This window comes from Psammomys obesus, unplaced genomic scaffold (assembly GCF_907164565.1).
Source record: "Psammomys obesus unplaced genomic scaffold, mPsaObe1.curated_primary_1811, whole genome shotgun sequence".
Lineage (NCBI taxonomy): Eukaryota > Metazoa > Chordata > Mammalia > Rodentia > Muridae > Psammomys > Psammomys obesus.
This window is the reverse complement of record NW_026596131.1, coordinates 1928912-1948091: the sequence shown is the minus strand read 5'-3', so window position 1 is coordinate 1948091 and position 19180 is coordinate 1928912. Positions and strand designations below refer to the sequence as shown.

General features: G+C 37.8%; 1 protein-coding gene and 1 pseudogene across 6 annotated transcripts in view; both read right to left on the bottom strand.

Moving 5' to 3' along the window:
- LOC129665459 (protein SET-like) overlaps positions 1-5094 on the bottom strand; it is an 8761-nt pseudogene extending 3667 nt beyond the window's left edge.
- Positions 1-19180, bottom strand: part of Tanc2 (tetratricopeptide repeat, ankyrin repeat and coiled-coil containing 2) — a 311126-nt gene that overhangs the window by 113115 nt on the left and 178831 nt on the right. For all 6 annotated transcript variants that reach the window (XM_055592099.1, XM_055592101.1, XM_055592102.1 and 3 more), the window contains one exon: positions 8664-8927. In XM_055592099.1, coding sequence (XP_055448074.1) covers positions 8664-8927 — 264 coding nt within the window. The remainder of the gene's footprint in view (positions 1-8663; positions 8928-19180) is intronic.

The window sequence follows — 19180 nt, the reverse complement described above, 5'->3', positions numbered from 1 at the left end:
CCCTAGGGCTTTCAGTTGGGCCATTAAGTTGCTTGTATGAGATGTTACAAATTTCTTCTTGAAGGTACTCAGTACAATGAAATTTCCTCTGAGCACTGCTTTCATTGTGTCCCATAAATTAGGGTATGTTGTACCTTCATTTTCATTGAATTCTAGGAAGTCTTTAATTTCTTTCATTATTTCTTCCTGAACCCAGCTGTCATTGAGTAGCAAGTTGTTCAGTTTCCATGTGTGTGTAGGCTTTTTGCTATTTCCATTGTTGTTGAGGTCCAGCTTTAGTCCATGGTGGTCAGATAGAATACAGGGATTATTTCAATTTTCTTGTATCTGTTGAGGCTTGCTTTGTGACCAACTATATGGTCTATTTGGAGAAGGTTCCATGAGATGCTGAAAAGAAGGTATACTCTTTTGAGTTTAGGTGAAAAGTTCTGTAGACATCTATTAGGTTCATTTGAATTAGGGCCTCTGTAAGTGAGTGGCTAGCTCTTTGATCACTTCCACCTGAGGTGGGGGGGGCAACCTTACCCATCCACAGAGGAAGACAAAGAAGCCAGTCCTGATGAGATCTGATAGACTAAGGTCCAATGAAAGGGGAGAAGGACCTCCCCTATCATTGGACTGAGGGAGAGGCATAGGAGAAGAAGAGGGAGGGAGGGTGGGCTTGGGAGGGGGTGGAGGAAGGGGCTACAGCTGGGATACAAAGTGATAAACTGTAATTAATAAAAATTAAAAAAAAGCTGCAGTAATAGATACTATATGCTTTGGCATAAAAATAGATACACTGGTCAAAGAATCAGAATAAAGGCTGAAAAAAAAGCCACACACTACAAGCAACTCATTTTTGGCAAAAGTGCTAAGAATACACATCAGGGACAGGAAGCTTCTCCAGTAAATGGTGCTGGGGGCTGGGTGTGCAGGAGCAATGAAAATACCCACTGTTCACCTTATGAAAGAAAACTAGTCAAGGTTCCCAAACTACAAAATCACTTGAAAACAACCCCAAATGCCACCAGAATGGAGAAGGGCTTTTGGATAAAATTCAAAACAAACACACAGGGAGATGAACAGACTGTATTACATTCTTCCTACCTGCCACTTGAAGCTTCTCCATCTCCAAGTCATTTCCCGAGAAAAGTTTTTGTCATATTGTGCCGGTCTTTCCTCCCCACTCGTCAAAACATGCTCTGGTGACACTCCCCAGCTCACTGACTGACCCCCAGTGAGACCATGAGCCCAGGCTGGCCTCCGTTTACTAAGTGGCTGAGAAGGGCTTTGAGCCTCTCAACTGCTGGGATTTATAGGTGTGTTTTTCCAGCTTATATACTAGGCTGTTTAGAACAAGTGGTAGTGGCTGATTTATTTTTGGTCACCCTATCTCTCCAGACAATGAAATGGGTGTCCTGGACATAATGCTCAGTGTAGCCCTACTTACATTCAGTGATCGGCTGGCTCTATCCTCAACCCTAACCCCGTTTTCCCTTAATACTTAACAGGCACTACTCACAGAATATACTTGGCCTGGTGATGTACAGAAAATCTTTCAGATAATGGTAATGCTGCTTTTACTTTTTATTTATTTTTTGATAGAATGCCATTTATCATACTAACGTAAATTATTTGTAAAAACTGGTTGTTTTCCAACTAGAATGTAAGCTTCATGGTGACAGAATCTTTGTTTTGCTGACTGATAAGTGCTTTGAACAGTGCCTTACACATGCTCAATAAACACACATGCAATGACTGAATATTATACATTTTATATTTATATCATTATCTTGAGTTTAAGGTATATTTAAATAACCAACAAACAAATTAACATTGTTCTTAGTGGTACCTTTGAGGAACCTTAGTGGTACCTTTGAAGATAACTAGAAATAATACCATCATCCTCTACAAAGACTTTTGAGAGTTTTGTTGGAACGAATATATCTCCATGTCATAATGCCACACTTACTTTGAAACTGTACTGGCAAATACTTCTGAGAGAATTATATCAGGTTAAATTAGTATTATAATGTTTAATGAACATCTCCCAAATATACGAGGTAATTATATAAATTCAAGTGAAATGAGGAAATAGAAAAACAAATCTGTAATAAAAAATTTTAAGTAAAAGAAAAAATAAAACTCTAAAAAGGAAGTCTGTCATTAAAAATGCTTGTTTTTAGTAGGAAGAGGGACTAGGAAAAATAGAAAAGACTTACTTTAAGTTAGATTTTTTATTAGATTGAAATAGCTGAAGACCATATACTCATAAAGTATTTAACAAATAAAAGCACGTTTTAAGAAAGTGAATATAGTTTAAATATATCACATCTGGGCAGGAAACAAACAAACAATCAAAAAAACAAAAAATCGGCAAACACATGGTAGAGAACATTTCAGAAACAACTCCATGCTGATTTTAGAAGCCCACTCAGTTATTTCTTCTTATGTCAGCTGCCACTAATGACTAAAGCATGCTAATACAGCCAACACTCTTGGCTGTGCCTGAACAGGGAGGCTGGAAGGACCCTTTTGTTTCCTACTCTTAGACAGAAAGCCACTTTTTTATATTTATATAAATAAAGTCATTATTCAGACTGCTGAAAAGCCCCTTTTGATTTTCTGTCAAATCTGTATTACAGTTTCTAGATTAATTTATACCCTCTTAGATTCCCAATCTGCCTTTACCTGCTTAAAGTATTTTCTTAGAAAACTGTGCTGTTCCAAGTACTAACTAGTGGATGAAGAGAAATTATATTTTTAATGGAGTTTGTTATCTGTATTTTTCCAATAGAAGCTGCTTTCCCACACAAAGCACTGATGACAGCTGCTGCAAACATTTCCTGCTTCCCACATACCTCCAATCCGTAGCCAATATCATTTTAAGACACCAAAGATGACCATCAACAGCCGGCTGGTAATTCCAGCCATTCAACCACAAATCCACAACAGTCTATTTCCTTCCAACACACAGGCTTAAAAACAAACATACAATAGCAGTTCAAATTATGCACACCACAAAACTCAGAATTTTAATTTAAAGGAGTATGAAATCTAAATCTGTATTTAGAAAACTAACTACTTCTGGAAAAACCCAAGCTATATACTGTTGTAAGCCATCTTCAGTCACTCAAGATTAGTTATTATGTTTCTAAAACTAATAGCTACATCTATTTGACCAATATATTTATAATGTATCAGATGATTTTTTTAGTGATTTAATCTATTTTTATGTATATGTTAAGAGTAGGAATAAAAAGATTAGAAAGATTGAAATTACCTCCCATTAAACATCTGCATATGTACTGACTCTATTGTCCTGCAATTAAGTATTCTAAAACCTCGAACTGGGTCTTGGCCTCACAGAATAATTCTGTTTTTCTTTTTTAAGACAAGGTCTTAGGTAGCACAGGCTGGCCTCAAACTCACTAGGTAACTGAGAAGATGGCCTTGTTTCTTGCTTCTTCTTTTTTTTTTTTTAAATTATTTTTTTAATTTATTTTTTATTTTATGTGCATTGATGTGAGGATTTCAAATCCCTTAGAATTGGAGTTACAAACAGTTGTGAGCTGCCATGTGGGTGCAGGGAATTGAACCTGGGTCCTTGGGAAGAGCAGACAGTGCTATTAACTATTGAGCCGTCTCTCCAGCCCCTATTTCTCACTTCTACTCTCCACTTTCTACTTCCAAGTGCTGGGACTACAGGTGTGTGCCATCATGGGAGCTTAAGCAAAAGAAGGCAACTCTCTTCCCAAAGTAGGTAGAAATACATACCATATCAAGAATCACTTTAGACATTATTTCTATGGGGTTTAAAAAGTGATATAAATGGTATTTTAACCACCCTCCCTTTTAAGGATGGTGCTTTGTTATATGTGTCTCCCAATCTGTTGCAAACTGACCATTAAACTGCCTCCCAAGTGCTGGTTTTATAGGTCTGAGTCAACAAACCCAGCAGTCAATGTAGTTTTTCACTGTTAGTCAGCATTATTTGATCTCTTTATATTACTCATTCTGAGTTTTAAAAAGAAGAAAAGTTTTAAAAATTGGATTTGAACAAGGCCTTTTATTACTAGCATCCATCCCTCCTTTATATATCTCCTGGAACCCTATGTTTAAGACAATTTAGTAAGGACATAGGGAACAAGAGAATAAAATAGGAGCGAGACAAGTATTGTATGTCTTCTCTTGTATGCAGAATCTTGATTAAAAATATTCTACATAAGAGCAGAGGGGCGACTATTTCCAGAGATCCCAAAAAAACATTGAGAAGTGGGGGCCAAGCGAGGGTAATGAAGAACCATTGTGGGCAAAGTACAATGATACGTAAAAATACACTGACACCCAGTTTTGTATGCAAACTAAAAATGCTGATAAAACTAAAAAGAATAAATACACTTGATTTTTTTTCCTATTTCATACTTGAAAACCTCAATTACTGTTTTTGTTGTTGTTTTGGTTTGGTTTTATGAGACAGAGTTTCCCTTTGTAGCCCTGGTTGTCTTGGAACTGGCTCTTCACACGTGGTTAGTCTTGAATTAAGAGACCTACCTGTCTCTGCTTCCCAAATGCTGGGACTAAAGGCGTGCATGACCAGACCCAGCTTCTCAGTTACTCTTAGTTATTAGGGTGGTTTACCTGTCCCAGTTTTGAGAACCATTTCTATGTATACAATACAAAGCATATGAAAATATATATGTATATAGACAGAGCTAAAATGTAAAAATGGGACTCCCCTAGGCTAAGAAAACTAACTTAAAATTAACTTAGGAATATTGTCATTTAAACAGCCAGTTGTGTAGTTTTATCAAATTCTTGTACAGTATATACTCATGAAAGTAATTGCCTATGGAAGTAATTTTGTTTCCTTACATTGTGGAAACATTTTAAATTTACAGTCCATGAACCTTTGATAATCAATGACTAATTTGGTTCACAGCTTATTTTCCTGTCTCTGTGGAGGAGACTAAAACCACAGTTTCCAGTTACGGAAAACAATGTAAACAAGCAGTTGTCTAGTTTGCTCTCGGCAACAGTAAACCTGTTTGTGATGCGTCCAATGTGGATTTCAACAATTCCCTGATAAGGTATTTTGCTCAACACGATCATGCATACTATCCCAACAGTGTAAGATCATATTCTTCACGTCAGCCTATCTGGCCTCTAACGGTACATTCACGTACATACATACATTCCTTTTACTTTAAGTTTATCCATTTATTTACTGAGTGATTTTGTCAGTGTGTGTGCACATGTGTGACAAGTATGGCAGGTGTGAGGAGGCCAGCAAACAACTGGTGGCAGCTAGTTTTCTCCTTTTACTAAGCGGGTCCTGTGGCTCTAACTGTGCTACAGGCAAGTGTAAGGCTATACCAGCTGAGACACCTCATCTGGACTTCGTTTTCCTGTAAATGTCTGATCAGCACTCCCTCAGGAGCTAAAGAACTCTGGTAGTTAGAAAGACTAATGTTACAAATGACTCTGCTGTGACCTCCTGGCATAATGATTAAGGATAATGTAAGTTTTTTTTTTTTTTTTTTTCTTTAACATGGGGAGAAGGAAAGGAAAAGGGAGAACACACTTAAAGTATGTAAAGGAAAATATATTCTCCAACCTTGGATTAAAACACTCAAAGACACAAAGAAACCAGTGTTACAAGATGTAATATAAACACTATGATTTCAATTAAAATGATGAAAAAATATCACCAAGACCACTGTCCACTAAAAATTTTGATAGACTTCAACAAATTCAAACTTTTGTGCTTTGCAATATATCAATAAACACTCCAAAAAGGGGCAGCAAAATGAGAAAAATATTTGCAAACACATGTGTGACACAAGGTATAGTCAGAAAAAAAAAAACCCAAAATACTTTTAAATTCAGTAAGAGGATAAGCAACTCAACCAAAAGCTGTATTAATGGTCTAAAGAGAAATTTCACTAATGAAAGTGTGTAAGTACTAGTTTAATAAACTCAGTATTATTAAGCATTAGCACAGTACAAATTGAAGCCATAATCAAATGTCATCTCATACTCATTGTAAAGGAAAACTAATGCCACTTGTGGAAGAGATGCAGAGAAACAGAAACAGTAGTACTTGCTGGTTAGGAATGTAAAATGGCACAGCCAATTTTTATACTTTGTAAAATAGCGTGGCAGGTTCTTAAAATAAAATACAAAATCTAACATATGAACGGCAAGTACACTCCTAAGTATTTACAGACTGATACATACATGGTCAAAACAGCACCATTAACCACTGAACTGAACTGAACAGTAAGCTATACTTCTCATGAAACTCTTATTTTTTATAGATATTCTGCATATAATTGGTAGGTTTTAGGTAATATATATAAAGCTTTAATAATACCAATGTATAATAGACTCCCATCATTAATGTGCAATAATTTTGGTTGCATTTCATACTCATCAATTCTTGGCAAGGCCTTCAAGTTTGTGGCTATGATTATAAGTGTTATTTCATTATTATGAATAGTGAAGGATCTCATAACTCACCCTAATTAGTGAGCCTGGAGATGGGAGAAGACACGAAAACTTCAAAGTCAGAAATGCATGTTTATCACTCAGGACAAAAAGAGTATCCAGAAGACAAATATATTTCAATTCCCTGAATACCAACTTCCATGGGCCAACATGAGGAGGGCTAGGTGATAGACACACTTGGCTGCAATAGGAGAGGCACCTTAACTATATGAGGATCAACATACGTAGAGGAACCTACCTATGAGAGAAAATTTGCCTCACTATATAAAAGTGAAGAATCATCTAGATGGTCTGTTTCCCCATCATTATATCTGATAACAGATGTTGATCATTTCCCTGAGGTCAGAACCAAAAGAACAGGTAGAAAAGGGAAATGAGTGGCAGGAAGCCATCACCAACATAATGAATCATTTCACTGTTTGTTTTACAATAGGACCTATGTATGTACCTCATGCTGGTCTGGAACTTACTATGTAGCAGACACTGGCCTTCAATTCCTGACCTTTTTGTTTCCACCTCCAGACTATAGATGGGTACTTTCGTACTAGCTGCATACCAAATAATTATCCCTGAAAAGTAAGTCTAATGATAACAAATATTTTATTATTCCACATCATGAAATATAATTGTCTAGTCATTCATTGGGAGAACCAGAAAGGCAAATACAATTTTTGTTTTGTCATCTGGACAAAGTGTAGATAATGATACATTTGACAATGTCAGGATGGTCATTTCTCTAAAACTCCTGGTTTGAATAATTAAATAGCAAAATAGCTATATTAAAAATATTCCTGACACCACTGCCATGTAGTGGCTGAGGAAAATGACTTAGAATTTCAGTTACTTACCCTCCTGTACTGTTCTTTCATGACTGCTGCTAGTGTTGTTTGAGGTGGGAAATGAAGGTGCCTGGACTTCTACACTAAGACAGTGAGGGTTTTGTGACAATACTGAACTGAGAGAAGGAAGAAGCTGGGTGTCTTGCCTGCTCGCTTGCTCTACCTTCAAACAGTGGATGATAACTTCTGCTGTGCAAACTGCACCAAAATATGCTTCAATTAAATAATGGTTATCCTTGTTTTTAAATCATGAAATTTGCAGGCAAATGGTGGGAAGTAGAAGAGATCATCCTGAGTGAGGCAGCCAGAAGCAGAAAGACACACATAGTATATGCTCACTCAAAAGTGGATATTAGACATATACTGTAGGATAAACATACTAAAATCTGGACACCTAAAGAAGCTATGTAAGAAGGAGGACCCTGGGTAAGATGACCAATCTTCACTCAGAAAGGCAAATGGATGAACATCAGAAGAGGGAGAAAACGGGACAGGACAGGAGCCTACCACACAGGGCCTCTGAAAGACTCTATCCAGCAGGGTATCAAAGCAGATGCTGAGATTCAAGCCAAACTTTGGGCAGAGTGCAAGGGAGTATTATGAAAGAAGGGGGAGATGGAAAGACCTGGAGGGGACAAAAGCTCCACAAGGAGACCAACAGAACCAAGAAATCTGGGCCCAGGGGTCTTTTCTGAGACTGCTACTCCAACCAAAGACCATGCATGGAGATAACCTAGAACCCCTGCACAGATATAGCCCATGGCAGCTCAGTGTCCAAGTGGGTTGCCTAGTAAGGGGAAAAGGGATTGTTTCTGACATGAACTCAGTGGCTGGAATTTTGATCACCTCCCCCTGATGGGGGAGCAGCCTTACCAGGCCACAGAGGAAGACAACGCAGCCAGTCCTGATGTGATCTGATAAACTAGGTCAGATAGAAGGAGAGGAGGACCTCCCCTATTAGTGGACTTGGAGAGGGGCATTGGAGGAGATGAGGGAGGGAGGGTGGAATTAAGAGGGAATTAGGGAGGGGGCTATAGCTAGAATACAAAGTGAATAAACCGTAATTAATATCAAAGTAAAATTTAATTAAATAAAAAATTTTTACAATAAGATAAACTGGTTTGCATACTTTATTGTCCCTCTCTCTGATTTTGTATGTGTTTCTGCATATCATGGAAGGAGAACTAGGAAACCACTTAATGGAGAAGATGAACCTTCTCATAGGTTCAAAGATGTGTGTATGTTACTGAAACAGAAAAGGATGGGTGACTTGTCTTATTTTTATTCATTATATATTCAGTAAAGCACTCTTAAAACCAAAAACCAACTTACCTGCTACAGAATTTGGCCGAGGCATGAGATACAAAGGAATAGACTGTACTGACTGTGATAGAACGGTTTCTAAATTCCTCTCCGGGATCTTATTCAGACTGAATGTGGAAGCAGTCATGTTTTCATCTACTCGGTAAAGACAGGAGTCCATGCTGGATTTTTGAGACTGCCATGGTTTTACGTTTCCTCCAGATCCTAATTCTTTACTGCTTTCTCCAACATATTTTGTACGCTCCATGTTTTCAGAATAATTTGTCAACGTAGCTGAAAAATAAAAGAAAATGTGTTTTTTTAATTCAAAAGAAAATATTAATCTGTTTGATTAAAAATTTATAAGTAGACAAGAATACCACTAACATTATCCCCCAAAGTCATTTACCTCCAGAAGTTTAAATAACTGAAACCATTACACAACCATATCTTACATATATTTAACATTTTATTTATATGAAATAAGCAGATTCATAGACCAGTACCAAGAGACCTAGAACAAGTCCTATCAAAGGTAAAATTTTAGAGTCATCAGAAAGGTAGCTACATATTTTTATGGGCTGTTAGAGATCACTAACAGTTCCCCTCCAAACTGTCTCTATTCCTCTTATCTCTTTCTTTTCCCTACTCATTTCCTGGCTCATGTTTACACACACACACACCACCACCACCACCACCACCACCACCACCACCACCACCACCACCACCACCAAAACACATGATCAAAATAAACAGTAACTAAGTAGAAATTAATACAGTAGCAAAAAACCTGTTCAAATAAAGAGTTGATACAAGCCTTTCTTGTACAATTCCTCTCAGTTCTAATCCTTTGCACATCATTTGTAAGTGGCTTGCTAAAGAATAATGATTTTAATTAAACCAGAACTGAAAGGTCTTCTAGAATTTATCTAAGCTTTCTAATAATTATACATGAATAGGAACATTTTCATAACCCCAGAAATGAAAGAAAAAAAAACAGTAAAGTCTAAATTACTGAATTTTTAGTAATAACTATAAAAGAATAAGAGATACCATCCCAGGAGAGTTTTAAACTTAGTTCTTGTTCTCCTCCTATAATTTGAATGTATCAACTTCAAAGAAAAGAAATAAACTTAGGAGGTAATTTCCATAATCCTATTTAATGATGTTTTCTTTCTGTAAATTCAAGTGGAGTCATGGATTTTATAATACAAAAGAAGATGAATTACAAAATAAAATTTAAACTTTTCTTTAAGAAAAAAACCAAGATTAAAAGGAACTTAACTAGAAAAGGTGAAGAAATAAGAGACTCAACTTAGAATTTCGGGAGAAAGTGAGAGTAGTGGCACAGGCCTGTAAACCCAACACTTGGGACGTTACTGGCAGATCATTACAAGTTCATGCCAGCTTGGGCTATTCAGTAAGCTAGCCTGGAACAGAAGAATGAGACCTGTCTAAAAGCAAACTAAAACAAAACTAGAGAAGAGGCACATGTTATGGAGCCCCTCAGGAGAAATGAAATTACGAATATCATTGAACATTTTTGGGAACCTCTAAACTTTGGGAGTTAAATCCTCATATTTTAGTACCTTTTATTTCCTTCATAAACCAAAAAAAAAAAAAGGACAACTGAGGGTCACCAAGTGTAGGTAGCTAATAAAATGAAGCAAGGAAAAGTGTGTTACTGTATCTTGGCCAGTCTTTGTAAACAAGAATAAACCAAGGTGAGCTGAAACATTGGATAAAGTAGGTGGTGGCAACTTTGAAGAAGAAACCAGCTGTGGCACTGAGAAATTCTTTCAAAAGAAGAACATATTAGGAACTAAAATAACTCAGGGGACTAAGAGGTCCGGAGATAACACCAGAAGAGCCCAGATGTGTACTAAAGTTCATTGCTTATTGATTTAATAATATTGGAATTCATATTTACTACTTTGTATGAGTGGTAATGAGGGTTAAACCTAAACCTACCGCCAAATTACACCCCAGTCCTACTTGTAATTTTTAAATTGTGTAACTGTACATTCTGATCGATCATTGATACAACACTCTCAGCAGGACTGGTGTTACTATCCTCATTGGACAGTTCAGAAACGATGCCTGGTGAAAATTAGGTGTCTTGCCCACTGTTACTAGGAAGCGAGTGCCTTTCAGTAACTATTTGGGGTCTTAACCACTTACTAATATTGTAGCAATTCTTTTGTTGACAATGCCTTTATTCCTACACAAGACTGTACATTTCTAGGGGGTAGCTACTGTATTTTCAGTGTTTTATTTTTGTATTTAAATTAAAAAACTTGGCATCTTGGGAGCTGAAGAGATGACTCAGTGATTAAGAACACCTTATAGAGAATCTGGGTTCCAACCACAGCACCTGGAGTTACATGACATGGTAGCTATACCCAATCTCAGGGCATCTAACACCCTAATCCCCTAATCTGGCCTACCTGGGTGCCAGGCCCATACATGAAACAAAGACATGCATGCAGGTAGAACATCCATGCACATGAGAATAAAGAAAGCTTAAATAAAACCAACCGAACAACTTAGTATCAACTCTATAATTACACTTGAAAAGAGGAGAAAACACACGAAAGGATACAGGCTAACACCCATCTGCAAGAAGCACAGAGAAACAGTGAAAAGTAAACTATTTCTGGCTGTGCTACTCCCGCAGTTTTGGAAGATGCTGCAAATGTTAACAAGATGCAGAAAATAAATGGGCTCATTCTTCAGTGCAATTTTTATAGTACTTATACTAAAAATATTTCTACCTAGGGTATAAATAAACATATTACCTGGGCAAGCATTTAAGTAAAGAAATGATTTACTTTGCAAAAAACAAAGTACAAGATGACATATTTTAGAACATATATAAGTTCTAAAGTATAGAACTTATTTTGCATGCTGGCACTAGTAAACGTTCACTTATCTCCCAGTATTATATTATATTCTTTTAGGTATGTTAAGACTTGGTAAAGTTTTTTGATTTGTGTGGGAAACAAGTGGAAGAGACCAATTAAGCTTTTTTTTTCCCCTTTAAGGCTACTGCCAAAAAATTAAATAGACTTTGAACTTTCAGCTTATGAGAAGTCGGCCTTCTCAATAATACTCCAGGATTTCAACAAATGATAACCTTTATTAATATGATTCTTCCCTAGCTTTCAGCCATTTTTGGTAACAATTTCACACTCATCAAAATTGGTCACTAGCTTGGACTAATTTAGAGTAGCTGGCAAATGACATGATTTTATTCCTGTTTAAAGCTGAGAAAGATTTCACATTTGCTACAGATCATATTTTCCTTATGTATCTGCTGATGGACATCTAGGCTGGTTCCATTTCCTGGTTTTTGAGCATAGTGCTAAAATAAAACATGGATGTACAAGTATTTCTGTGGCATGATGTCAGACTGTTTTGGGAATCTAGAATTGCTGTAACTGGTTCAGATGGTGGCTGTATTTTTAGTTCTTGAAGATATTCCATAATGATTTCTATAGAGCTTGCTTGTATTTTGAAAATTAAGCACAAGTTGGTTTTATTGAATCAGAATCAGTAGGTACAGAAGTATCAGAAGTTAAATTCTTTGAACAACCATCACCACTTAAAATTTCAAGCATTTTCACTTACTGATGCTGCTTACATATATGGGTAACTTTTAACTCATTTTAACTACCTACTATCTAATGAGTTGTTGTGTAACTATGTAGCAGGTATCAAGATGCAGCAGTGAAGATAAATGCTTAACCCCTGAAGGGCAACACTGTCACAAAAGAGACAATACATGAAAAGAAAATCACTAAATATAATGCTATTTACAGCAAAATGTAATCTTAATTATCTGCATTTTTAACTATTTTTTTCATATTTAACTATTTTATGGTGATAACTGGTTGTAACTTAAAATCATCACTCGAGAATCTAGGAGTGCTGTAATTGGATTGGATGGTAGCTGTATTTTTAGTTTTCGGAGACATTCCATAATGATTTCCACAGTGTCTGATATATCAGAGAATGCAATAACCCCAAATATGCTACTAAAAGTTGCACAAGTTCAAAGCTCCCATAATAACATGCCAACTAGGTTGGCTTTTTATAAATTAAACATCTGACAGTCGGGCATGGCGGTGCACACCTGTAATCCTAGCACTCTGGGAGGCAGACTTAGAAGGATCTCTGTGAGTTCGAGGCCAGCCTTGTCTACAAAGTGAGTTCCAGGCCAGCCAAAGCTACACTGAGAAACCCTGTCTCAAAAAAAGGGACATTTGCTCAACCATGTTTGTAGCAGCTTTATTTGTAATAGCCAGAAGCTGGAAACAGCCCAGATGCCCCTCAACTGAAGAATGGATGCAGAAACTGTGGTACATCTACAATGGAGTATCACTCAGCAATGAAAAATAAGGAAATCATGAAATTTGCAGGTAAATAGTGGGACCTGGAAAGGATCATCCTGAGTGAGTTGTCCCAGAAGCAAAAAGACACACACGGTATATACTCACTCATATAAACATACAACATAGAATAAACCCACTAAAATCTGTACATCTAAACAAACTAAACAAAAGAGAGAACCCTAACTAAAAATGCTCAATCCCCATCCTGAAAGGCAAAGAGGATGGACATCAGAAGAAAAAGAAAACAGGAAACAACCTAGGAACCTGCTACAGAGGGCCTCTGAAAGCCAGAAGAAGAAAACAGGAAACAACCTCGGAACCTGCCACAGAGGGCCTCTGAAAGCCTCTGGGGTGCAGACAGAGCCTGATGGCCAACTGTCGGGTAGAGTGAATGGAATTTTATGTAAGAAGTAGGAAATAATAAGAGCTGGAGAGGACAGGAACTCAACAAGGAGAGCAACAGAACAAGAAAATTTGAACACAGGGAACTTCCCAGAGACTCATACTCCAACCAAGGACTATTCGTGGAGATAACTTAGAACCCTGACAATGCAGCCACTTCTGATGAGAACTGATAGACTAAGATCAGAAAGAAGGAGAGGAGGACCTCCCCTATCAGTGGACTTGGGGAGGGGCATGCATGCAGAAAGGGGGGGAGGGTGGGACCGGGAGGGGAGGAGGGAGGGGCTTATGGGGGGTACAAAATAAATAAAGTGTAATTAATAAAAGTTAAAAAAATAAAAAAATTAAACACCTGTATGTGCAATATTTCCACGAATGAAGTAAGAAAGGAAACATTATCACTTCCAAAGTACAAATTTATATATTCTTTTCCACTATTCTTAATGTATCTTTATTTCTGCTTTTTCTAGATTTAATTATTCTCCAGTACAACAAAGAATAATGGGAAAACAGTTTCAAGTAAATAAGATCCCCCTGCAAGATCGTCTCCAATTTCTTCCTTTGATGTACAGTAAAGGACTGTTTCAGAACAAAAGCTGCCTCCACAGCATGTCTGCGTCTACTGCTGTTTATGTGTGGAAGGGGGTGTAAGTATGCAGGAACCACAGTCTTACAAACAAGTGTGTTATGAATTAAACTGCCACTAGATTTTGAGACAGAGTCACTGAGATATATTTTATACCTATTGAATGCACCCACCATAATATAATCAATGTTTAGCAAATTTCTAGACTGACACAATTATCAATATATTTCAGTTTTTGAAAATGTATACGAACCCACAGTTCTTTTGCACCTATCTGTAGTTAGCTGGTCTCATTCTAGTCCTAGCAAACTACTAATTTACTTTGAGCACTATATTTACCCTTTCTAGAACTTCCTATAACCAGAACCATACATTGCCTCATTTCTGTATCTAGCTTCTTTCACTTAGGTCATTTCTGAAGTCAATTTGTGCTGTATTATTTATTAATAACGTGTTTAGTTTTCTTGCTAAATAACATTTCATGGTACAGAGGTAACATATTTTATATAATAACTTACCCTTGATGACTATTTGGGTTTTTTCTGCTATTATGAATAAAGCTGCTTCCTATTAACATACACCATTTCATTTCTCCTGGGCTGGCTTCATGCTTACTTTTGCAGTATTGGGGATTGAGTCTAGGGCTTCACACACGCTAGGCAATTACGCCGCCATTAGGCCACATGCTTGAGATCATGCTGTTGCACAGGCAGGCTTTTGTTGGCCTCCTGAGTAGCTGGATTACAGGCCTGCACCATTAGTCTGCTTCTAGGTTCATTCTTTCCTTTTGTTCTTTATGTTTGTTTTTTTTTAATTTATTGTTTGAAAATTCAATACAGGTATCCAATGTGCTTTGCTTAAATCCATTCCTGGCTCTTCCCTCCAACTCTTCCCACAATTTGCCACTTTTCCATCTCAACAGTACTCCTTTATTAAGCCCACTAAGTTCATGTAGTCCTGCCAGTAGGTAGAATCTGGGTGTAGGGCTATCAGCACATGGGCAACCTACCAGGGGCTGCATTCCCGCAGAAACCAGCTCTTCCCATCTACTAGCAACTGCCAATAGCTTCTCAGCTATGGGCATAACTTTGCTCACCCACCACTCATGCCGTTTTTTTTTTGTTTTTTTTTTTGTGCCAGGGTCTCACTCTGTACCTCAGACTGGCCTTCAACTCACTATATAGCCTAGACTAGTGACAAACTCATAGCAATCCTCCTGCCTTAGCTTCCTAAGTGTCTACAGCTATGTGCCCTGTCTCTCAGCTGAGTTGATTCTGAAGAGTAAAACTGCTAGAGCGGAGCACTGTGGTACATACTTGTACTTCCAGGACTCATGATGTAGGAGCAGGAAGATCTTGAGTTCAAGATCATTCTTGGCTGCATAGCAAGTCCTAAGCTAGCCTATATGAGAATCCACGTCAGAAAGGGAAAAAATAAAAAGGTTTTTAGCTTTGTAAGAAACAGCCAAATCACTTTCCTAAGTCACACTGCCACTTACACTCCTATGGGTAATATATAAGACATTGTGGTTATCAAGACATTATCTTGACACATTAAACAGCCATTCTGGGGCTGTGGAGTAGTATTTCACAGTGATTAATTGCATGTGTATCTGTGGGAATGTGCATGTCATGACCTGAACGTGGAGGTCAAAGGATAACTTTTTTCCAGAGTTAGTTCTTTTCTTCCACCACATGATCCCAGCACCAAATACAGGTTTAGGCTTGATGGCAAGTGCCTTCTTTCTCCCATTGATCCTTACGGCTAGCCCGTAACTAAAATTTTAATGACAGGTAGGAATCATGGATCATCTGCCTGACAGTGACTTTAGAATTATGACATTTACTGTAATAATTAGAACCACAGGTTTTGAATTCATACAAACCCGAATCAGCCTCGGCTTTGCCTTTTACATCTAACACCTGTATGACCCACTGTGCTGGCTAGTTTTATATCAACTTGACACAGCTATAGTCTCCTGAGAGGCAAGAACCTCAGCTGAGAAAATGCCTCCATAAGATCAGGCTATCGGCAAGTCTGTCCAGCACTTTCTTAGTGAGTGAATGATGTGGGCGGGCCCAATCAATTGTGAGTGGTGCCCACAATTGTGATGATCCCACTCACAGGGATGGGGTGGTCTTGGGTTCTGTAAGAACGCAGCTGAGCAAGACAAGAGAAGCGAGCTAGAAAGCAGCAATCATCCATGGCCTCTGCATCAGCTCCTGCTTCTAGATTCCTGCTCACTTTGAATTCCTTCCTTGGCTTCCCTTAGTGAACTGTGACTCCAGATATGTAAACCAAATAAACTTCTTCTTCCCCAACTTGCCTTTGGTCATGGTGTTTAATCACAGCAATAGTAACCCTGACTAAGACACCCTGGGAGCAACTACTTTTAATCTCAGTTTCCTAAGAGTAAGAAGAAATTCTATCTTTATTACAGTAGAGTTCACAAAGTTGTTTTATAGCCAGGCTGAACCACTCTATGCTTATCTGCACAGACGCTTGGGAAACTGGTGCTGGCCACTGACCGAGACAAAGGCTGGTGAGTGAAAGAAGTAATGTGCTGCTTAAAGTCGGAAACTTCTTTTGGTGAACCCAGGGCCGGCTGTTGACTGACAGCCTGACCTGGCTAGCTGGCCAGAGGGCGTTACTGATTCCAATGGAAATTTCTGGAAACTCTCTCTTTGAAAGCAAGACTGTCTCTACAGTTTTGGTGGTTTATGTTCAGGTCAGAGCACATGTGATTCAGGAAGTGCCTTGGGTCCCCTAGTGCATGTTTGCACTTTCTTCTGCTCTCCAAAACCTTTATGAAAGTTTTTGAAAGCACTTTTTTTCTGACAAATGTGTGAATTTTCAACAGTTGGTCCTATTAGCTCTCTATAGCTTTCTTCTTTTTTAAATTTAAGATGTATTAACATATATATATTATATATATATTTTATATATATACATGCAAATAGAGCACTGATATATTTTATATATTTATATAAAATATATATAAATATATAAATAAATATATAAATATATATATATAAAATATATCAGTGCTCTATTTGCATGTATATGCAGGCCAGAAGTGGGCATCAGATCTCATGATAGATGGTTGTGAGCCATCATGTGGTTGCTGGGAACTGAACTCAGGACCTCTGGAAGAACAGCCAGTACTCTTAACCTCTGAGCCAACTCTCCAGCCCTCTTTATAGCTTTCTTATAGGATCACCACACACTGTAAGGATTCAGTGATTTCTATCTGGACCACAGTCTCTGCTTAACAAGTGGTTGTTAGCTTTATCAGGTTAATTATACACGAAAAATGCCATTTGGTCTTTTAAATCATTCTGATGAACAAAGTATCCAGTCTTTTAAAAAACACAGTAAGGAATATAGGTACAGGTCAGTGTCTACCTCAGATCTTCTAACGCTGAATATTACAGGCAGACAGTTTGGAAAGATGATGAAGTTGAAAGTATTGGACTAGCAAACTTAGTAGTGACCCTGTCCTTTTCTAAAACCAAGTGAGAAAGGCACGAGAAAAGCTAATCCAAAATGATCTAGCACTCAGCCAATGACTCAGAGGGCAACTTGGATGAGATAAAGAACAATATTTTGCTGGAACAAACATGATGCCATAGATAATGATTTCTGTGGTAGATTATTACATCATATTTGAGGCGAATCAAGGCCATATAGGATCAAAATACCTAGAATTTTGAAAGTTTTCAAGACTCCAGAGATGACATTTTTCTATTTGTAATGTTTAAAAATTGAGGCATTTCTAGTTTCCTGTTCGATATAAATAGGATTTTAAATATTTTGGCATGCTTGTAGAGGCTGATTTTGGGTATCTTACTCAGTTGCTCTTCATTTTATTTTTTGAGGCAAGATCTCTCATTAATGTGGAGCTCACCAATTAGGCTAGAATGACTGACCAGCAACCTCTAAGGATCCTCCTGTCTCAGCCTCCTCAGCTCAGGGATCAAAGGAGCAGGTCACTGTGGTATTTTTTAATTAATTTACTTTTTATTAATTTCAGTAGTTTATTCACTTTGTATCCCAACTGTAGCCCCTCCCTTGTCCCCACACAATCCCACTTTCCCTCCCTCATCTCCACCCATGCCCCTCCCCAAGTCCACTGATAAGGGAGGTCCTCCTCCCCTTCCATCTGATCCTAGTCCATCAGGTCTCATCAGGACTGGCTGTATTGTCTTCCTCTGTGGCCTGGTAAGGCTGCACCCTCCCCCCCCAGAAGAAGGTGATCGAAGAACAAGCCACTGAGTTCATGTCAGAGATAGCTCCTGTTCCCCTTACTAGGAAACCCACTTGGACACTGAGCTGCCATGGGCTACATCTGTGCAGGGTTTCTAGGTTATCTCCATGAATGGTCCTTGGTTAGAGTATCAGTCTCAGAAAAGACCCCTGTGCCCAGATTTTTTGGTTCTGTTGCTCTCCTTGTGGAGCTCTTGTACCATCCAGGTCTATCTATCTCCCCCTTCTTTTATAAGATTCCCTGCACTCTGCCCAAAGTTTTGCTATTAGTTTCAGCATCTGGTTTGATACCCTGCAGGGCAGAATCAGAGGCCTTCTGTGGTAGGCTCCTGTCCTGTTTCCTATTTTCTCCTTCTTCTGATGTCCATCCCATTTGCCTTTCTGAAGGAGGATTGATCATTTTACCCATGGTCCTCCTTCTTGCTTAGCTTCTTTAGGTGTACAGGTTTTAGTATGTTTATCCTATATTATATGTCTAATAGCTCACTGTGGTATTTTTTAACATGAGTACTAGGGGTGGAACTTATGTTTTCATGCTTCATGGAAAGTACTTTACCAATGGAGCCACCTTTTTATAATTTGTGGTATTTTAGGAGCTATTTCCTTAATTTTAATTTTGGATTTTTAACTGTTAGGATCCAGGAATGGAATTTATTTTTGTGTTTATTTTATATTATAAAACTTTGTTATATGCATTTTACCTACTCAGTATTTATTATAAATAAATGACTCCATGTATTGATATGTATACTGTAAATAGGAGAGATATGTGATGGCATTCATATATATAACATATACAGAGGCTACAACATATACAGAGACTTTGATTTGGTAATCTTTAAAAGAAAACCAATACAGAAAAATATTTAATTTCATTTGTTAATCACCCTCATATTCAT